Source organism: Crocodylus porosus, unplaced genomic scaffold (genome assembly GCF_001723895.1).
Source record: "Crocodylus porosus isolate Cpor-Errol unplaced genomic scaffold, CroPor_comp1, whole genome shotgun sequence".
Lineage (NCBI taxonomy): Eukaryota > Metazoa > Chordata > Crocodylia > Crocodylidae > Crocodylus > Crocodylus porosus.
Window position 1 is genome coordinate 36,996,155 of NW_017728911.1, and position 19,765 is coordinate 37,015,919.

The 19,765-nt window shown below is 46.6% G+C and overlaps 1 protein-coding gene across 2 annotated transcripts in view; it reads right to left on the minus strand.

Annotated features, from left to right (window-relative positions):
- DPP8 (dipeptidyl peptidase 8) overlaps window positions 1-19,765 on the minus strand; it is a 46,413-nt gene that overhangs the window by 14,785 nt on the left and 11,863 nt on the right. Inside the window, exons 5-13 of one of the 2 annotated variants that reach the window (XM_019533829.1) lie at window positions 16,983-17,156; window positions 16,000-16,165; window positions 12,933-13,043; window positions 10,477-10,605; window positions 9,063-9,124; window positions 7,666-7,766; window positions 6,539-6,716; window positions 3,886-4,045; window positions 2,376-2,455 (exon numbers count right to left, since the gene is read on the minus strand). In XM_019533829.1, the coding sequence (XP_019389374.1) occupies window positions 2,376-2,455; window positions 3,886-4,045; window positions 6,539-6,716; window positions 7,666-7,766; window positions 9,063-9,124; window positions 10,477-10,605; window positions 12,933-13,043; window positions 16,000-16,165; window positions 16,983-17,156 (1,161 nt within the window). Of the gene's footprint in view, window positions 1-2,375; window positions 2,456-3,885; window positions 4,046-6,538; window positions 6,717-7,665; window positions 7,767-9,062; window positions 9,125-10,476; window positions 10,606-12,932; window positions 13,044-15,999; window positions 16,169-16,982; window positions 17,157-19,765 lie in introns of both variants that reach the window. The other variant, XM_019533828.1, reaches the window with a different exon arrangement.

Here is a 19,765-nt window from a genome sequence, read left to right on the forward strand (position 1 = left end):
CGGTGTGTTAACTTTGCCCCATAATTTGGTGTCATTTGCAGACTTGGACAGGGTGCTCTCCACTTCCTCATCCAAATCACTGATGATATTAAATAACACTGGTCCAGGGACTGAAGTCTGCAGGACACCACTGCTCACCTCCTTCCAGGGTGAAAACAACCCATCCACCACCACTTAGGGACTGCACTCCAGGTGCGGTCCCTAAGCCAGTCTGCCACCCACCTGACTGTGTAAGCACCCACTCCACAGCCTGCTAGCAACCTTATGTGAACAGGATGCGAAACTGTACTGAAGGCCTCTTAAAGTCCAGGTAGATGATATCTGCCTCAGCTCCAGTGTCAAGGCAGTGTGTGACCAGGCTGTAAAAGGCTATAAGGTTTGTCAGGCAGGATCTACCTGTGACAAACCATGCTGGTTTCCTTTCAGCATCATTTCCCCTGCTGAGCCTTCACAAATGCGCCCTTTAATGATTTTTTCCAGTGTTTTCCCAAGAATAGAGGTAAGACTGACTAGCCTAAAGTTACCTGGCTCATCTCTTCTCCCCTTCTTAAAAACAGACACCATGTTGACCCTTTTCCAGTCCTCAGGGACCTGGCTGGAGCACCATGAGTGCTCAAACAGCCATGCCAGCAGTTCAGCTATGACACTGGCTAATTCCTTCAGCACCTGTGGATGGAGGTCATGTGGGCCGGCTGACTTCTACCCATCCAGCCCCTCCAAGTGCTCCTTAATTAAGTCAGCACTAACCACTGGTTAGTCTAGTGCCTCCTGGACATCTATCTATGTTTAAATTGGGGGAATTGTCTTGGCCAGTACTCAGGAATACTGAAGTGAAGAACTCATTGAAGAGCTCTGCCTTTTTCCCTGCGTCAGCCACCAACCGTCCTGATTTGTCCTGCAGGAGCCCTATGTTACTCTGCTCCTTCCGTTTGCTCGCTATGCATTTGTAGGACTTTTTATTGTCCTTGACTGTTGTAGCCAAGCTAAGCTCCAGCTCTGCCTTGGCCTGCTTAACCAAGTCCCTGCAATAGCGTACCAGGGAGGTATACTCCTCCTTGGTGGCTGCCCCACTGCTTCCACTGCCTATAAATCTCTTTCTTTGCTCCCAGTCTTTTCTGATGTTCCCTTTTCAGCAAAGGGGGCTTTTTAGTTCCCTTGCCCCCTTTCCTGCATAATGAATAGTCTCCTTTTGTGCCCCAAGGATCACTCCCTTGAGAAACCACCAACCTCCTGGACCCCCATATGCTCGATGCTCTTGAGTTCAGCCACCTCACTAACTAGCCTTCTAAGTTTACTAAAATTGGCCCTTCTGACATCTAACACTTTAGCCTCGCTGGTTATTTTTCCCACCTTGCGCTGGATTGTGAATTTGACCAAATGATGGTCACTATCTCACAGGTTACCCACGAGATCATCCCGTTGCTAAGACCAGGTCTAGCAAGGCGCTACCCCTGGTGGGACTGGACACCTCCTGAGTTAGGTGGAGGTCCTGCACGCAGTTTAAGAACCTACGTGAGCTGTTTGTTTTGGCTGTCTGCTCCTCCCAGCAGATGTCCGGGTAATTTAGGTCCCCCGTGACCACTGTGTAGTGCCAGCTCAATTTCTCATATATGCATGTTGCACTATGCACACAATAGAACATGAGCTGTAGCTGGATTTCCATGTCAATAATACCCTAGTGCAAGACACCCGATTACAGGGATGACATCAAGAAGACTGTTACCTTCCTCTATTCCACACATAGCAGCATGGCTATGTGGACATGACCAGGTGTGTGACTTCAGTCTCCTTCCTCACTCCCTTCCAAGCAGCTGTTCCCTGCTCTCATCATCTCTCAGCAACCTTTGCCTCTAGAGTGCCTGTAATATCAGCCTTTCAATAGCAGTTGGACATATGGTCTGGACAGCTCAAGCAGAGTTAGCCTAGGAGTGAGCAGCTGGCTCCCCCTTGCCCAAACTCGAACTTGACAGCTGGACTTTCAGCTCAGGGCCATCCCTGCAGAGTTTCTGGATTAGACTCAGAGCCACTGCCCCATTCACTAGGGGATTCTCTGCCACCCAGCTTCTTGCCAAGCTTTAAGGCCACAACGACCACATGGCCCAACCTCTATAACACCAGTCAAACAGAAGCTTCCACACAACTGTCCCACTGTTCCTGTCTCCTTGTCAAAACATGCCTTGCTCTCCCTTCATCCCTTTTGGTTAGAGGAAGACAATGGCATCTCACACCACAGTCTGGCCACGTAACTGAGCAGCCCATTACAGAGCCTAGGATCTAACTCACTTTGCCTGTTATCCAATCTAGAGTTCAATCCACAGAGGGCTGATGACAGCAGTACCTTAGGCTTAATGGAAAAGAAACACAAAGGAACGTACGTTGGAACCATGTCGACCGAGGACTTCCCATTCTCCACTAGTAACTGCCAGTTCCTCCTTGATGGGACACTTGAAGTCACCTACAGGAAAGACACACTGTTACACATTGCAGACTTCCCACCCCATCAAAGCTCTACAACTGCAATTTCACTGGTAGCCCTTTACTTGAATGAACTGCTCCCCTACTCCCCACTCCCAACAAAGGCCTTTGCCAGTTGTACAAAGTGGTTGTCTCTGCACTGAAATGCATGCAGCCTTATCGATGCAATCTGTAAGGTCAGGGGAGTCAAGAATCAAGAACGTGGCTGGAAAAGCAGTATTATTATTTTTGCTCGCATGGACTCATTGTTGCTCAAACTGAATGGTATCTCAAGTGGCTCCATCACATCAAACACATTTTGCAAACTCCAGTCAGGAAGTAACAATCCCAAAACATCAACGTTTTCACATTTGCCGACGAATATAACACATGGCTTTAATAAAGGGAGAGGTTGCGTTCCACCTTTCCACCAGAAGTAGAAAGACAAGCCAGATACCATCAGTGGCACCAGTACAGTGTCTAGGTTTTTATCATGAAGGGAATAACTCATTTCATTTCAAACATATCCCTCTGAAAGATCACCTGCATGAAACTGGGATTCTATCAACAGCAAAATCAGGCACATGTGTTTCAGCATGCCATTGTGATGGAGTGAGTAGATGAATAGCACCCAGGCACAGATCACGACATAGCATTTTAAATCAAAGGACATACACTATGAAAAGATGTACAGGGTCCCTGAGCACACCTATCTTTTACATCTGATTGGGATCAAATGTGGGTCAAAGCTTGAAAGCAACCAGATCCATGTCTTTATTTAAAGACTTTTCCTGCATTTCCATTTGCAGCAGATGCCAATATTTTTCTTCTATTAATTTCTCTGCCCATGCAACTGCATTGCAAATGCCTGCAGAGGCAGGTACAGCTCTATGAACAGCTTTTGGGCTGGCATTTACCTACTGTGCCATGCTAGGAATAGGCTGAATTTCAGCTCTGGTCAGGTAGGGCACAGATCTGGATGTGGCATTCAAGAACACTTTTCCCCAGAAGGTCTAAAGTTTATTCAGTCATTTCAACCTCTATATTTAATTTGTGCAAGGAAACAGGACACACAACTGCTATGGTAGTTAACCTGAGGCATCCAAACCACCCCACCACTTACCTTACCCAAACCACCCCACAAATCTCCCTTTTAGTTAATTAAAAAGGATCATGCTGTGTTGATTAAACATGCTGTGTTGTTAATACAGATTTATGTGCCTTCCTACCCCTACAGAACCTCATGAAGCTTTAAGCAAGTGTAAAGTGCTACTGATGTCAATAGGAGCAGGCACGGGATTCGCTGGATGAGGGCCAAAATTTGCCAGTGGGAAAAAAAGACCCTTCTAACACTGTGGAAACAGGCTGTGGTTACTTAACGAGTATTCAATGGTGAATACCCAATGAAACCGAGATCAGTACTGTGGTTACTTGGAGCAGGGAGGCCTCCGCATGATCGCTTGTATTTGCTCTCCCTCAACACCGACGTGATTTTGTACAAGTGCCGGAATCCTGTTTTACATTCAGAAGCAAAGATAAACTCGATCTCATCTTCATGGGCCTGAGGGAAGATGTGGAAGATGTCGTGGATCTGCAGAAACAAAGTGGTTGTTTTAGTGCTCAAGGTCAGACTCTGACATGTGAAATGTTGAGTACGATTAGCTTTCATCACTCAACCCATTATACATGCTGCAAGGGTTTATCCATATCCATTCCAGGAACCACTCCCTGAAGCAGTGACTCTCAACCAGGGGGTGGCAGTGCCCTGGTGTGCCATAAGACCCTTACAAGCAGGGTGCAGCACAATATTAGTACAACAGCACACAAACAATTCATAAAATAAATCCAGATATTTCAAACTGGAATCCAAAGTGGCTAAAGCATCCTGACCTGTGGTCATTTTTCTGAGTTCTCTGCAAGTAAGGCCTGCTCTATCATTTTTCTATAGTCAAAAAATGACTATAAAGAGAAAGCGAAGAGCTGACATTTTCCAAGGGGTGCCTTGAGTCTAGTGAGGCTGAGAAGTGTTGTCCTAAATGAAAGATGCTCCCTGAGACCAATCCCCAACAAAAGGGTTCAAGAGGTCTCTTTTGGCAGACCAGACAGAAGAACACCAATAATCACCTCCAGCCCCTGATGCCATTATTTGAATGATTACTGCTGATTACTGTCTGCATTAGCCACATGGGCAGCATGAGTCCAGCCACAATCATCACTTGCTGTCAGCTGCTCTCCACTATCCTTGCTAGCATCCTCATCCAGAATCAACCAGTTAAGTTCTTCTACCCCTGCACTTCCTCACTTGGATACAGAAGCAGTCACATGTGCTGCAGGCGAATGAAGAAAGCTAATGAGAGATCAATAGCTGAGGAGAAATCCCAGAGTCAATATTTCATTCCCCTCTGCCCAAACCCTGAAAGAAAAGAGTTATTTCAGAGAAGACAGAGGAGCTGGCAGCAGCTTGGCCACTGCTGGGGATCCCAGTACAAGGCTGCCATCTAGGGTATGGTAATTTTAGACTCTCCAAGGGAGAAAGGATCCAAATCAGGGGTGGGCAGTTATTTGGGCTGGAGAGCCACTTAATGAGTTTTGGTGAGCTGTTGAGGGCTGCACACACATGCATGCAAGCACATACACACAGTCCCCAGCCCTGTCTCCCCTCCTCCCCCCAAGGAGCCAGCACCACCTCCTGGTCTTGTCTGCAGTTGGGGGGTGGGGGGGAAGGGGATGGAGCCTGCACCAGATAAAAATCACTTGGCAGGCCAGATCTGGCCCATGAGCCATATTTTACCCACCCCTGATCTAGATGGTTTCAGCAGGAGTGTCTGAGTCCCAGTGAGAAACAATCACAAGCAGCAGCAGTGAAAGGCAAAGGAAATCCAATGGTTCAGTGCATGGCACCTGCGGGAGGTGTGCAGAGCCAGCTAGAAACTGTGCCCGCTCTACCACCAATGTGCCTCTCCCGTGAGGAGAATGGAGTGAACCAAGGAGAGCTCACAATCACTGCAGATCGATGTTTTCAGGTCCTGCTATCAGCAGGCAGTGCCCAGGAGGTGCCAATTCAGAGACATCAGTCTTAAATCTGCATCCTACAGATGCAGCGCTGGCAAGGGGCTCCCTTTCCTGGAGTGACACTAACACTTAAGGAACGCATGCATATTCCATAACTGTACGCACACAGACAAAGTTTCCTGGGGGGCCAGGCAGTTTGGGGTGGAGGTGAGCCATCGACCCTGATAAATATGGGAGGTTGCTGGCTACAGGGGCGATGGCTGGATAATAAGGCTGGTTTTTAAAGACCCTGTTTCTGAAGAAGTGTTTTGCTAGTCAAGGAAAAGACATTTTAAAGAGTTACAATTTTACTTGTTCATTAATGCTTCAGTGCACTTCTGCACTGGGTCACTAAGCTGGCAGAGGGATCTAGGGGCTCTGGGCTGAGTTTTTTTTAATTCAAGACAACATTAGGGCTCCAGCAGAGCCTGCCTGTTGGAACCTGCTGCCAGGCACCAACTTCACATGAAGGGGGCCAAATCTACTGCACAGCTATGAGGCTATGTACAAGATACAGGGGGCAGGGCCAGTGCTGGGGCTCAGGACACCTGGGTCTCTGCCAGGGGTGTGCTGCATACCTCCAACAAGCCACTCCCCTACTCTGGACCTCTGTGTCCCACCCACTCCACCCTATTTAAAGGTGCCTAAGTCTGATCCTGCTGCACCCTGCTTGACTGCCTGAAGAAAGCACTGACACAAAAGGCAGGAAGGTCTTCCTCCTCCTTGATGCTGTGTGCAACTCAGTCTTAAGGTTGAAATAAAAGCATCTTACATTGATAGACCCATTCATGCTTTTTCAGGGACTTCAGCAGGGTGGGACTAGGATCACCCACAGGCACTTAATATGGAGAACAGGATCTAACCCTTCAGCACTTCAGGTCAGAGACTCTCTTACTATGAATATGTACAGTGAAGAGCACAATGGGTCTTTATCCCATTTCTGGGAGTGAAGCAATACAAACAGCATTAATCCCATGTGAGCACTATGGGCAGGTCCACACCCTATGTAGGAGGCTACACCCCAAATTCTTACGTTGATCCAGACATCCGTTGTTTCTTCATAAATAATGAGTGGTGTAACAGAGTCGGGCACGGTGTCTATAAGTTTCTGTCTTTCCATAGCATCATCTTCTACCGGGATAAATAATGCAGGGGGGATCAGTACAATCTGAAGCCGTGTTTGGGAGCGGTCCAGCAAGATAGACCAGGCGCTATCAAAGGAAAAACAAAGTATTTGGAAAATCCTGCATCATTACTCAGTATCAGACAGCTGAGAAAACCTGAACAGGAACACTGCGCATTTTGATGGGGACAACAGTGATCAATTTTAGAGCCAGGGAAAAGATAAATTTAACTTTGGGCAGGGAAAAGCAAACATTTCCCTCAAAGTTTCAAGGCGTCAGGCAGGCTCCTCAACAGAGACGGAGGAACCTGTCCTACTTTAATTTCAGCCCCCCAAAAAAAGCAGTGGGTTCAAAAGTCTGTTTTGTTCTTATGTTCTTGGATTTGGATTGTGCTTCAGGGACAACGTGGGAGGAGGATTTGAGAACAGAAAATTTAGAAGGATCAAGGAAGCAAATGCCTTCCAACTGAAATTTAAGAACATATCTGAGGATCTCTGAGTGCTTATCAGTTGCCTAAAGAAATGATGACGAAACCTCAGGGCTTGCCAGTGGTCCAACACCACACTGTGAGGAGTTAGGCATGTGGCTCTGTTTACAGGGTTAAAAATAACATGTAGGTGTTACAGTGGGATTTCTGATGAGTTAGTCTGCTGCAGTGGTTAGGGTGCTAGCATAGGACTTGGGAGACCTGGACTCAAGTCCTTCCTCAGCCACAGACTTCCTGTGTGACTCTGGACAAGTCACTTGACTTCTCTGGGCCTCACTTTTACAAATGGGGATAAAAGCACTGCACTACCTCACAAGGGCACTGTGAGGACAACTGAATCACAGGCCACGAGGTGATGGCAATGGAACCAGACAAGCACCACAGTGAGGATGCTGTGGTTCGGAAAAATGTCCCTTTCGCACAAACACGTTTGGAGCACTGCGATAATCGCAGCAAGCATGTGCCAGAGTGAAGAGAGGGGCTGGGACTATCTGTTTCCAATTGCATTGTCCCAAACCCACTAAGCAGAGACAGGATTAACATACGCACTATTTTCCTTCTGGAGTCCATCCCGCTCTAGCAATATACTCTACTCCTTCAAACAGGATCTCGAATGGCTGCACTAGTTCTTTATCCACGACATCAGCAATCTATTGATAACAACAGCAATCAACATCAAGAAATGGTGAAGCACATGCCGAAGAAACAGGTCTCTGCACACGAGTGGTCAAGGTTGTCCTCCACTGCAGCTCAACAGGAATTGCATCTTTACTCTTGGCCTTCACAAATGTGAGGGATTCAATCCCATTACAGCCACTGAGGCTGGGCTCCGAGGCAGCTGCTGGGCTGCAAACCCCATCAGCACACAAGCAAAGATGGACTGGGTGTCAGGAGATACAAGGCCCATCTCTACCCTGTCATGAGCTTATGGAATGAGCCTGGGTGAGTGGTTGTACCTCCACAGGTCTCATTCCCCCAGTCTGCAGTGGTGTGCACTGAGACAGTGACCCCTGCCTGAAGTGAGGAAAAGCCCCACTTGCACACTTCATGGGTTGGGGTCAGCTGGCTTGTCTAGATTAGAGGTTGGCTTCAGCACAGGTACACTGGTATGTCCAGCAATGAGCAGAGTTCCCAGAGAAGACAGGTCCCTAATCAGACACCACATGCTCCTGTACCCTGCTGAGTTAAGGTACCTTCACATTAGTTAGAACAGCTTACACCAGCCACTAGGACACAGTGGGGGGGGGCATAACACTCATTTCCCCACATACTGTATTTACACAGCAACTGAGTTATAGCTCAGCAAACTCTCTTCCCAGTTAAAACATCTTCAGGAAGATGTTGAACCAGGCACTAACCAGGGGGTTGGCCAAGGGAATGCTGATCACTGGTGTCTAAAACATACCACCCTTATGTTGAAACCTTTCACCCCCTATATGAGTGGAAAAGGAGAGATGCCAGTGCTATATTTGCTTGCTGTGTTCCTGACATTACACCAGGCTGTGGGTGACTGGTTCTGCTTTAGTCAGGGGGGCACATGTCCCCCCCCAGTGACCACTCAGCAACAGAAGGGGGGGTGGGGAGACCCTCCTGCGGCCAATCACAAGGTGGTGGATCACTGCGGCCACTTCTGGGAGCACCACAGTGCTTCCACTCCCTGGCCGGTGCTTGCAGGGGGGCACTGGCACTCCCACCTGCCCCCCTTGCCTGGTGCCTAAGCAGCGAGCATGTGGCCGGTCAGGGAGTGCACTAGAGCTCTTAGGGGGTGCATGTGCACCCCCTACACATCACCACTCCACCAGGCTGTTTGAAACAGTAGTCTATGGATCACCCCCATACCCTTTGTGGGCCCAGCGGGGTTTTTTGTGTCAACTGAAGATCCTAATTTTACAAAGGAGTCACAAATGTCAAATCGATTTAGAAAATAGATGAAAATTAAAACTTACTCTTCCTTCAGCATCAATTGTTATTTCGGACATCTTAAAGGTGACCTTTGGATTCGCTGTACCTGTAAAAAAAAAAAAGACATCAACAATCACACAGTTTGTTTTCAGGAAGACAAGCCCATATTCCAAACACCAGTAATGATGTTTACCCCAAATTGAACAGATAGCAAGCAACAGACTGCTCTGTGATTAATTAACCCCATCCTGCTGGGGGTAGAAGGGGTAGAATTCAGGTCAGGTCAGAAGGGGCTAAAACAAACAAAGGCCCTTGAGGCCCAATCCTGTACACATATACTAACAGAGCAGTGCCTGATGACAAAAGTAGCCTCTGGAGAATTAAGAGACCTATTTACAGGAGTAAGTGCCAGTGTCTACTCCTATAAGTAGCCCTCTTCATTCTTAATGGTCCCACCATTTCAAAAGTTCTGACGTTAGTCTTTTTCTCTTTGAGAAGGGGGGATTAAGGGTTACAGATATAGACCAATTCACTCTACAGCAGAAAGCATTACCTCCCAATGCTATATCCTTAAAAACATATCCTGTAGGAACTGGCCAAGTAGGACCTTTTAAAAAATGCTGCATTGTATTAGGGATGAGCACCAAAAAATGCTATGCATCGGCCTTATAGATGCATGACAGACACCTCTGCAAAGGACATGAGGGTTCATATCTCCCCACCTAGAACAGCAGGCAGAATTCTGGTAACTGCCCCAGAACTAGATGATATTGTCTGGCTACAATGAAGACAGAGATCTGATCAAACCAGCTGGAGAACGTACCACAAAGCCACCAAACCCTCAGGCACCAACTTTAGGGGCTTATATGGCTCCCAATACCAGAATATCTGAACACCTCCCAAGTTTTCACATGTATATCTTACCATGCCCCCACCATGAGGGAGGGCAGTGCTGTTTTCCCCCTCTACCCATGGGGAACTGAGGACCTGAGGCCAAGGTCCTGTTTCTAAAGGTTTTTAGCCTTTGCTCTGCTCAGTGCTACACAGCCCAAGTAAACCAGGCTGCTAAGAACTATCTTCAGGATGAAAGTCAATGGGATTTAGGCTCCTTGTGCCCAAGTCATAGCTGAAAATGGGACTGAGTAGTCTCCACTGCTTCAAACCTTGTAAATCCTTCCAGGATTCCCCAACCTCCCACCCCCAATTACAAAGGCACTGCCAGCAGCTCAGCAGAAAGCCGTACAAAATACGTGTTTTTTCACCCTGAAGCCCAGAGCTGTGAAGATAAAGAGCGCATAGGGAGGTGCTTCCTGAATAGTACAGACAGAGTAGCATGCTGCCAGCAACCAAAAACACTGGGTTAGCAGTGAGGATCCTACACCATCAGCATGGGCCACAAGGGAGTCACTTGTGGGGAAGGGCCGAAGGCAGAAGGAAAGGGGAGCAGCAAGGCCTCACCTGTTTTGGGATACCTGAAGGAATCTGTCCGCCTGGTCTCCAACAGGGGGGACGTGACATGAATGATTTCCACCTCTGACTCATCATTTTCTTCATAGAGAATCCTAAGGATTTTGCCCCCGTTGAGTGCTGCAAAGGAAGAGACACGTTTCACATCTGGAACTGCTGTAACAACCTGCTCACTGAAGGCAACAGCCTCGTTCCTTTGGATGCCTAGGGGGAGGCCGCGTCATGCACCACACGCTGGAGCTTCAGCTGTTTGGAGCTGGAGGGAAATCCAGCAAGTTTGTGTGCTGGCTATGAAAGCTTGGGCAGTGTCTCCTGCACAAAAATGCAAGATAGTGGCTGGGGCAAGACTGGGTTGTGGTAACAAGCCTGCCACAAAGAATATCAAACTCTGCTAATGGCTTGCAACCCACTAGGCAGAAGAGAGAGAGGAGTTTGCGGTACCCAATACCAGACCCATGCCATAAAATAATAAGAGTGGTAGTTAAAATTGTTAGCAGAGACCTGACACAGTCATCCTGTGCATCTCCAAGCTGAGGAAGCCAGAGAACAAGGCTGAGCCAGTGTAACTAAAGAAGGCAAGGAAACTACATATACATTTCAATTGAACTAGCAACTAATGAAGACATAAAATTAAATATACATTTCAAGCAAAGCCTGCAAAAGGTGCATTGAATACAGGGAAAATGTCCTGTATGTGACATCCTCACATTTTTTCAAAACAGGCGTCCAATGAACAAGGTGTTAAAAATGTCTCAATCATTCAATGTATGTCTGGAATTCTGTAAATAGACCATCAGCAGTATAAGCTATTGCAAACTTGCCCCATTGATAAACAAATACCCAAAGACAGGTCCAGTAACCAATGCCTCTAAACATCCTAGTTGACCACTCAAGTCCCATCACATTTAACTGAGCTATCACTTCAGGGAGACAAGAAACACAAGCCTTCACACCTAAACAAATCAAAAAGCAGGAGCCAGGCAATTTAACAATTCTAAGATGAAGATCACCCTTTTCCTCCCTGTTTTGTTCAGACTTTAATTAGCCAACCATCAAGGAAAATGCTTTGAAGCTATACAATTAAACAATATAAGCAGCAAGACAGAACTGCCAGCAAGGCATGCAGTCCAGAAAAGATCAAGAAGCCGTACTGCACCCAGACCACAAGTACACACTGCAAGACCGGACCAGCTTCCCTGCCTGCATTGGTGAGAAAACACTGGGACTTTCTGTAATATTTTATATTGGGAAAAAGTCTTTTTCTGTCATTTAGTTTCATAGCTTGTTGGTAGTTACTAAAGCAAGCATTTATGCTATTAAATCAACTGGGTGTCGTATCAATTTTTAAAGCACTAGGTTTAAAATCCTGTTTTTAAGTGCAACATGTGTGCTATGTTCTGAATGATTCTGAATCTCAGGGCTCTACTACGCATTCAAATTAAAGCCTGTAGAAACCAGCTCTAGCATTGTTACACATTTTCAGGCACTAACTTTGTAGCTGGTTAGCTCTTTTTATACAGCTGAACAGTCATTTTTATTGCCTGATAATTACTTTCCAAGTGTGGTTGTCTAAATTTATCGCGTGATTAACCAGTTAAATGTATGATAATTACTCTACACATGTGGCCAGTCTAAATTTATTGTGCAATTAACCAGTAAATTTGCACAATATATGCAACGTGTAGCAGAAGCCTAACTGCTGTCTCCACTCTGATTAGTCTAGGTTTCTTCCCTCCAAGGTAACACACACCTAGACTGTGAGCTGTAAAGCCCAGATGATGATACCTCACAAAAGCCATGGGGCATGGACACACAACATAATTACTATAGTCATCTAGCCTAAATATTATTCCAGTGTAAATGTATCCATAGTAAGGACCAGATACATGACCTGTTCTCCCAAGCTGGCTGCCCACAGTAGGCACTACTGCAGTTCTTGACCAGTGGGTGGATGGGCTACCCTAGGATGAAGTTTAATAGGGGACTGAACATGTGCTGTACATGAGTGTATCTTATACTGGCACACCCTCCTTTTCTGAGAGGTAACTCTACCCCATGCTAGAGAGATTTACACCAGCATAAGATGAGAGTCATGTGTCCTCCCTGCATATTCTACAGAAAGTCAATTTACTGCTTAATAAATGTGTCACCTGTCCATATGGAAATGATAATGTCAGCCTCTTATGATATATTTTAAGTACTTCCTTTGGTCTTTTCTCCTATATTCTCACAGGACATTTCACTCCTTAGAGCTCACCTGCATCCTTTTCTCTGCATGAAACCCTGGTTTTGTTTGACGTATCCTCATCTATCCCAGCACAACCAACATGGGATGCTACCTAATCGGGATATAGAACGGGAAGAGAAAACTGACTCTGTCCTACAGTGGTGGTGGCCATACCAACAGGAACCCTGCCCATCAGCTACATGGCACTGAGTGCACTTACTTGGCTTTGTGTCCGGACACCACCAGTAGCCTGTGTATCGATCAAATTCCTCCTGCAGCACAAAGGTTGCGACTCCAGCAGATTTTGGATCCTCTTCTATGTTCGCCAGTTCTGAGGAGGCAACGGGAGAAAGCGTTAGGCTCCAAGCCTGGCTGCTGCCAAGGAACACAACCAGCTTCACATTTTCCCAACTGAGGGCCAAATTCACCCTGCAAGGAAGCAATTACCCCAGAGGTGAACCCAGCTTCAGACGCTAACAAGACTGCAGCTATCTCCTGCTCCCACTCAGCTCTGATCAAGCTGCCGGCTGATGGGATTTTCAGAGTAACAATTTCCATTTCCTTGACAGCATCCCTTTTCACACCACTGAAATCGTCCTCAGATGTACTTGTCTCCCTCGCAGCCACAATCCATCCTCCCTGCTCCTGACCCTCATTCTCACAAGCAGAGGGAATCATAATGGTTTCAAACAGCAGGAGAAGTAGGAAAAAGGCAGCCCCCAAAGAGGAGAGAATAATTATCCCACAGCACATGCTCCTGTTGGGGCTGAAAGGAGGAAGATGAAATGGAAATAATAGGAGATGAGGCCAAAGCCTCATCTGGACTTCAGGGAACCTGCAGCACAAAGAAAAGCATTATAAAAGGGCTCCGCTCATTTCAAGGTCTGGAAAGCAAGGAAGACAGGAGGATGCAGATGAGGTCGCTGATTGTAGCCTAAATAATTCTCCTCACCAATCTGAATCATGATTTCCATAAGCAAGCAAGAAACCATGATTAAAACTGATTATTTCAACGCAGTTTTGCATTTTTACTTTTGAGTTATTTTCCCAGAGTGGCTCATTTTCATTGCTGATTTGCAACCAAATACAGCCTGTACGCTGAATCCAGCCCTTTTTTTTTTTTTGGTATATCCATCTGCACTAATTTAATCAATTATGTAGCTTGACATACATTTATTCATATTTCTAATTTTCAGATTTTTACATTTGAAAATAGAGAATGACTGATGCCTTACTGAGCAGACGATAACTTTTATCCACAAATTGTCTCATGTCTCATCTGGATGGAAACTGGATTTCAATTAAAAGGGAGCAAAAACAGCATTTTCACTTCTTTTATTAGTTAATAAAGCTACTTTAAATGTGCCAAGTAAATGCAAAAAAGTTTATTAAAACACATTGTGCCTTTAGAACTGTTTTATTAAGCAAAGGGAAGGGTTAATTGAAGTTTGCAAATTGTTGGACTGTTTCTGGTCACCATGAGTTAGATTTTCAAAGAACTAAAGCTAAAAGCAGTTGTGGCAGAAGCTTTTCTATCTAATAAAAAATAGAAGTATAAGCGTCTGGAAAAAATGCTACAACTTGCAGTAGCTCTACTGTGAAGAGTGAAAGTAATACACTTAACATAGTATAAAGCATTGTGATCAATTATAAAGCTAGTGCTGTCTTCAAAACTTTCTGATGTTCTCCTCTTCATTTATATACTTAAATAAACAGTGCAATTTGGGCAGGGCTTACTGCTGCAAAGTATTTTTATTTATTAAAATGAGTTTAACAGATTACAGCAAGTCTAGGGCTTGCCACAAGTTGTTAACATTTTAAACATGTTTAGAAAGAAACATGTATAATTTCATAGATTTCATAGGCATTCGGGCTGGAAGGGACCTCGTGAGATCGTCGGGTCCAGCCCCCTGCCCAAAGGGCAGGAAGTCAGCGGGGGTCAGATCACCCCAGCAAGGTAAGCATCCAAGCATTTCTTGAAGGTCTCCAGGGTAGGTGCTTGCACCACTTCTGGGAGGAGTCTATTCCAGACTCTGGAGATTCCGACAGTAAAGAAGTTCTTCCTCATGTCCAGTCTAAAACAGTCTTCCAGCAGTTTGTGACCATTAGACTTTGTCTTCCCTTGGGGTGCCCTGGAGAACAGATGCTCTCCCAGATCCTGATGCACACCCCAAACATAAATATAGGCTGCTACCAAGTCCCCCCTGAGCCTCAGCTTCTCCAGGCTGGAGTCCCATGCCTCTCAGCCTCTCCTCGTAAGGCCTGATCTCTTGGTCTCCAGTCATTCAGCTGCAAATGAGCAAACTAGTTTAATGGTTTTTTTTCCTAAATAATTGTTTTATTCTCTTTGGAAGTATATTCTTCATTCCCCTTTATCAAAGTCATATATGGTTATACCTGTAAAATGCAATTTAGGAAGAAAGTAAAGGACTCCTGCCCCTGCTAGAACTTAAACCTAGAGGTTCCTGGCAAGAAGGTCTTACTCTTCTGCTCTGGGTCAGATTTGACTGCCATATTTAGGGTCACAAAGGTATTTTACCCCATTATCAGACTGGAAAGGACCAAGGGGCAGGGGGGGGTTGCTTCCTCTGTAGCAGGGGGTCTGGCCTCTTCCTGGGATCCCTTAAGCATATTTTTAACAACTTTGCAGCAGTAGGATATTAGCCACTGTGGTCCCACTGCTTTACCTGTGGCAGGTTTAGGTGTTATGTCTTGTGTTGTGTCAGGGTAGTTTGTGCTAAGAGGTTAGACACTGGATTTGTATGGGATGGTTTGGATAGGGACAATCCTGCCTTAGTCTGGGGCTGGACTAGATGACCTCTCAAGGGCCCTTCCAGCCAGACTTCTTATGAAGGAAAAGAAACAAGTGATGAATTAAATGTGAGGGAGTAGTAAAAGCCAACAGGCTGTTCAGAAGTAGCTGGTATCACCTCCACAAGGCTTTGCAACCTGCCTATTCACTGCTGGGAATGGTTTTCATACTTCCATGCCCACAGAAGCGGACATAGGAAAAATGCAATGGTTTAGGCCTGAGGTAAAAAACCTTGCCTGGTGCACTCTACAGGTGATTTGCTTTGCCAGACTATGGCACACAGCAGTGAATCGTTTCCACTATTTATACCAAAAGAAAGCTCAGAAGCATCACTAAATTCACCCCTGAAATAAAGTGACCTCCAGAGGTTTCACCCGGAGCCCTTATGCCAGGGAAGAATTCAGTCCAGTAGCAGAACACAAGAGCACGCAGGGCAGAGGAGATCAAAGGTCACATTGGGAACTAAACACGTTACCATTGTGCACAAAGGTTAGCCGCCTTTCTTCTCTGGTCTCTAGATTAGATATCCAAATGTCATTGCTATGAATAAACGCAATCCAGTTCGGATCAGCAGGGCACAGCTTGGGATCCATTCGGATGTTTGGACAACTGGTCTCCACCAAATTGGGCCTTAGAGGCTGTTGCTGTACAAAAGAAGAGAAGAAAACTTAGACTGTGACTAACAAAGTGCTTGTCTGTCTATGTGACTAGACCCATCTCTGAAAGGATCACCTGGAAGGCCTATCTCCCTCCAGCAGTCACTGCTAGCTTCAAATGCCTGAATAAAGGAATTGTAAGGAAACCAGGGCAGCTGATGGGCCTGTTCAGTGGTTCCACGGATGCTTGCTGACACCCTTGGATACAGACAACTTCCCCCCCGCACTAACAGAGACAGTTGGCAAGCCAGAAGCCACCTTGTTCAGAAAAACTCAGGGCAGCACAAGAAGCTACTCCCTAAGAACGAACCGGCCACAGCAGGCAGTTGCCTTGCCCTGCAAAGCCACTGGGAACACAGCAGCATCCATCAAATAATGTGAGCAGACGGGCTTCAGGCACTAGGGACAGCAAAAGGAAATGACTTCTCCCAACTCATAGCCTGGCCCCTGCACTGACAGGCTGCTATTTCACAGACCTCTCTTATCCATTACACAGCCAAGCCTCACACCTAGGAACAAGTCATTCCCTGAAAGCCAGATGTAGGGGCTGCTGTCCACATTCCTTTTTCTTCTTCCCGCACCTGCTTTCTGCCGCTGGCAGTCCCACAAATTTCCTGCTTTATGCAACACTCCCGTCCCCATCTTGAGAAAGCGTTTTGGTGCCATTATCACAGTATCTGTAACTGGCTCCTCCCCACTTGGACTCCAACACATTGCTCTTATGCTGCCAAACTCCTGGCAGGGGAAAGCATGTAATACATTTAAGCAGGGTAAGGGAAAACCAGTCAGTCTGTGAACTCACAGTGAATCCATGAGGGCCTCCATCTTTGATGTGGTAAATCCCGCTACCAGCCTGAAACAGGAAAGTGCCACTTCCCCGGTGGTAGTCATAAGAGGCAATGCCAATTGTGCCAATGCGTTTTCTCTCGCGCAGCAGTTCCTCCTCGCGGGAGTACATCCCATAGTCGAGGCTGGCCTGGAAAAGAACCGCAGAGCAATATCACCCACTTGCTCTGCATTCCCTGCACCTTCAGGAGCAGGCAGGCAGCATCTCCGCAGGCTCCCTCTCTGCTGGCCTGTGGTCAGATGGCAACTTGGCCAATCTGGCAACGAAGAAATAAGCTGTTCCACCGCGAATCCCACTGGCTGCAAGCTGTTCTCTCTCTTTGATATTATCAATTCTGGACCCAATTCAGATTTCACACCTCTCTAACACCAGCTGCAACTCCAAAAGAAACGGAATTATTCCTGATCTACATTGGTACAAGACCAACGTAACACCCTGTCTGAGCAGCTGTGCTGCTGATGCTTATAGAAGTAAACGTACTCCACAGCGGGTGCATCTACACATTCAATTAATGCAACACAAACTCTGGAGCCGTTCAAACCAGAGTCAGTTGCTCCAGGGTACAGCGTTTACACATTAATCCGGGACAGCAGCAATTTGAGTCAGCAATTTGGGGCTGGAGCAGGCCCCAAGCTGGCTGGACTGACCACGCACAACGTACACCCGCAGTCAATATATCTACACATGTGTTTTGGCACAGTGAAGTACTCTATACTACCCTATGGCAGAATTAATTAGTTGCAAGCTGGCAAAAGAGCCTGGGCAGAAAAGTTGTTGTAAGGCAGCATCATTTGCTCACCTTCCTTTCCAGAGGCTGTTACCTGCTGTGACAGGGCAGAAGTGGTGTACTGAGCAGACCATGCTGACCAATACTGTCCCACTGTTTTCCCAATGATGCATCTGCATCTACTTATTCCCCCTGTCTTATAAGAGGCGGGAATGGTCTCTTTGTATAGTGCCCAACACTTGCCTAGGGTTCTAGCATTACAACAGCAATGATTACAGTAGCAACAGGAAGACAGCAGGTGTTTGCTTTCAGCCTACCACTAAAGGGTGCTGTTAAGCTGGTTGGACATGGCAGGTACACACACAGCTTGTAAGAGAACGATTAGAAGTTGGCTTGGCAGAATTTGATTCTTATTTTTTTATAATTTCGATGGCTAAAAATCAGTGCTTATTTTTAGAGATTTATGATTTTTATCAATTTAAATTTTCAGGATAGTGCAAAATTAGGGGTGTGGTGGCATGCACACACACACATATGCATACAAACATGCCCACTTCCTCCTCCAGCCCAACACACATGGGGGAAGTTGCTGTACTGCTGAGCTGTCAGACTGCTGTCCAGCCCATGCTCAGCCACCCCCAAGTCAGCACCAGCTTTCCTTTGTCCTGCAGCAGTCACTGCCCCCCGGCCTCACATCCTCCTTCCCCAGCAAAAGGAAACCTCTGGGAAGGCCCTGTTCTTATGTCCCCTTCCTATAAGTTTTGATCATTAGCAATGGAAATATTGTTTTACCGGTCTGTAAGTGTAAGGTGAAATAACTGTTTACCAATAAAAAAGGAATCCTGCCAAAACTAATCATAAGACAGACAGCCTTTTCTGAACAAAGAATTACAAAACTGTGCAGAGGCCAAAGAGGAAAAAGACAGACCTTTAGCTCATTCCAGCCAACAGCCATGGTGATCAGTCTAGATGGCTAAAGCACAAGGGGGATTTCAAACAGGACTTAAAGCCTCTTAAGTTGACAGCAGGTTGTTCACCCCAGACCTAGGTCTTAAGGGACAAAGCCTGCCTTTCCATACCTTGCAGCCCTACCTAGGTCTGTTGTGCAGCAAGGACAGCTGATGGGGAGCCCGTGGCCACTGCAGACACTCTGAGTACTGCTCTAGGGGCTAGGGGGTATAAATATGCCTCCATTGATCTGTAAGTCCTTCTAGAGCAAGGTGGTCATGGTGAGCTGCAGCTACAGAGCAGATGGCAAAGGAGGATTTGCAAGGAAAGCAAATTCAGAAATACCTTAAACAGAGCTTGAAGACAGATGTCAAACAAGTTCAAGAGATATCTTTTGCTTATCCATCTGCAGTGGTGTCCAACATTTTTAAGTAGGAGATCACCTTTGGCATTTAAAAGCAACCCAAGATCTACTGTGCGCCACTGACATCCCCCCCACACAGCAGGTAAGTCTCTGGGGAGGGAAGGGGGAGGCAGATTGAGGCAGAGGGAGGAAAAGTTATTTGGGGGCATGCCTCACCAGCAGGTAAGTCCCACCCAGCCAGAGCCCCACTCAACTTGCCCCTACTCCTGCCTCTGCAGCACTGTACCCTCACCACAGCGGGCCTTGATCTAGTCCTTGCCCCTTCTCTCCCCCATGGACTGATCTGCTGGGCTGGGGTGTGCACATATATGCTGGCACTCAGCCCCCATACTCCAGCCTTGGATCGACTCCAAGATCTACCACTGGTGACTACTGTCCTACTGCAGACACCTAGAAATGGTGGGAGTCTACTACAAACCTCCCACCCAAAGTCAAGAGCTTAACTAGGAGTTCTCCTGGGAACTGGCTGAGGCCACGTGCTCCAGGACCATGGTTGTCATGGGTGACTTCAACTACCCAGACATCTCATGGGAGGATCACTCAGCAAAATCTGAGCAGTCACAAAGCTTCCTATCATGCGTGGATAACCTCTACCTGACTCAAGAAGTCTACAGGCCAACGAGAGGTAAAGCGCTGCTC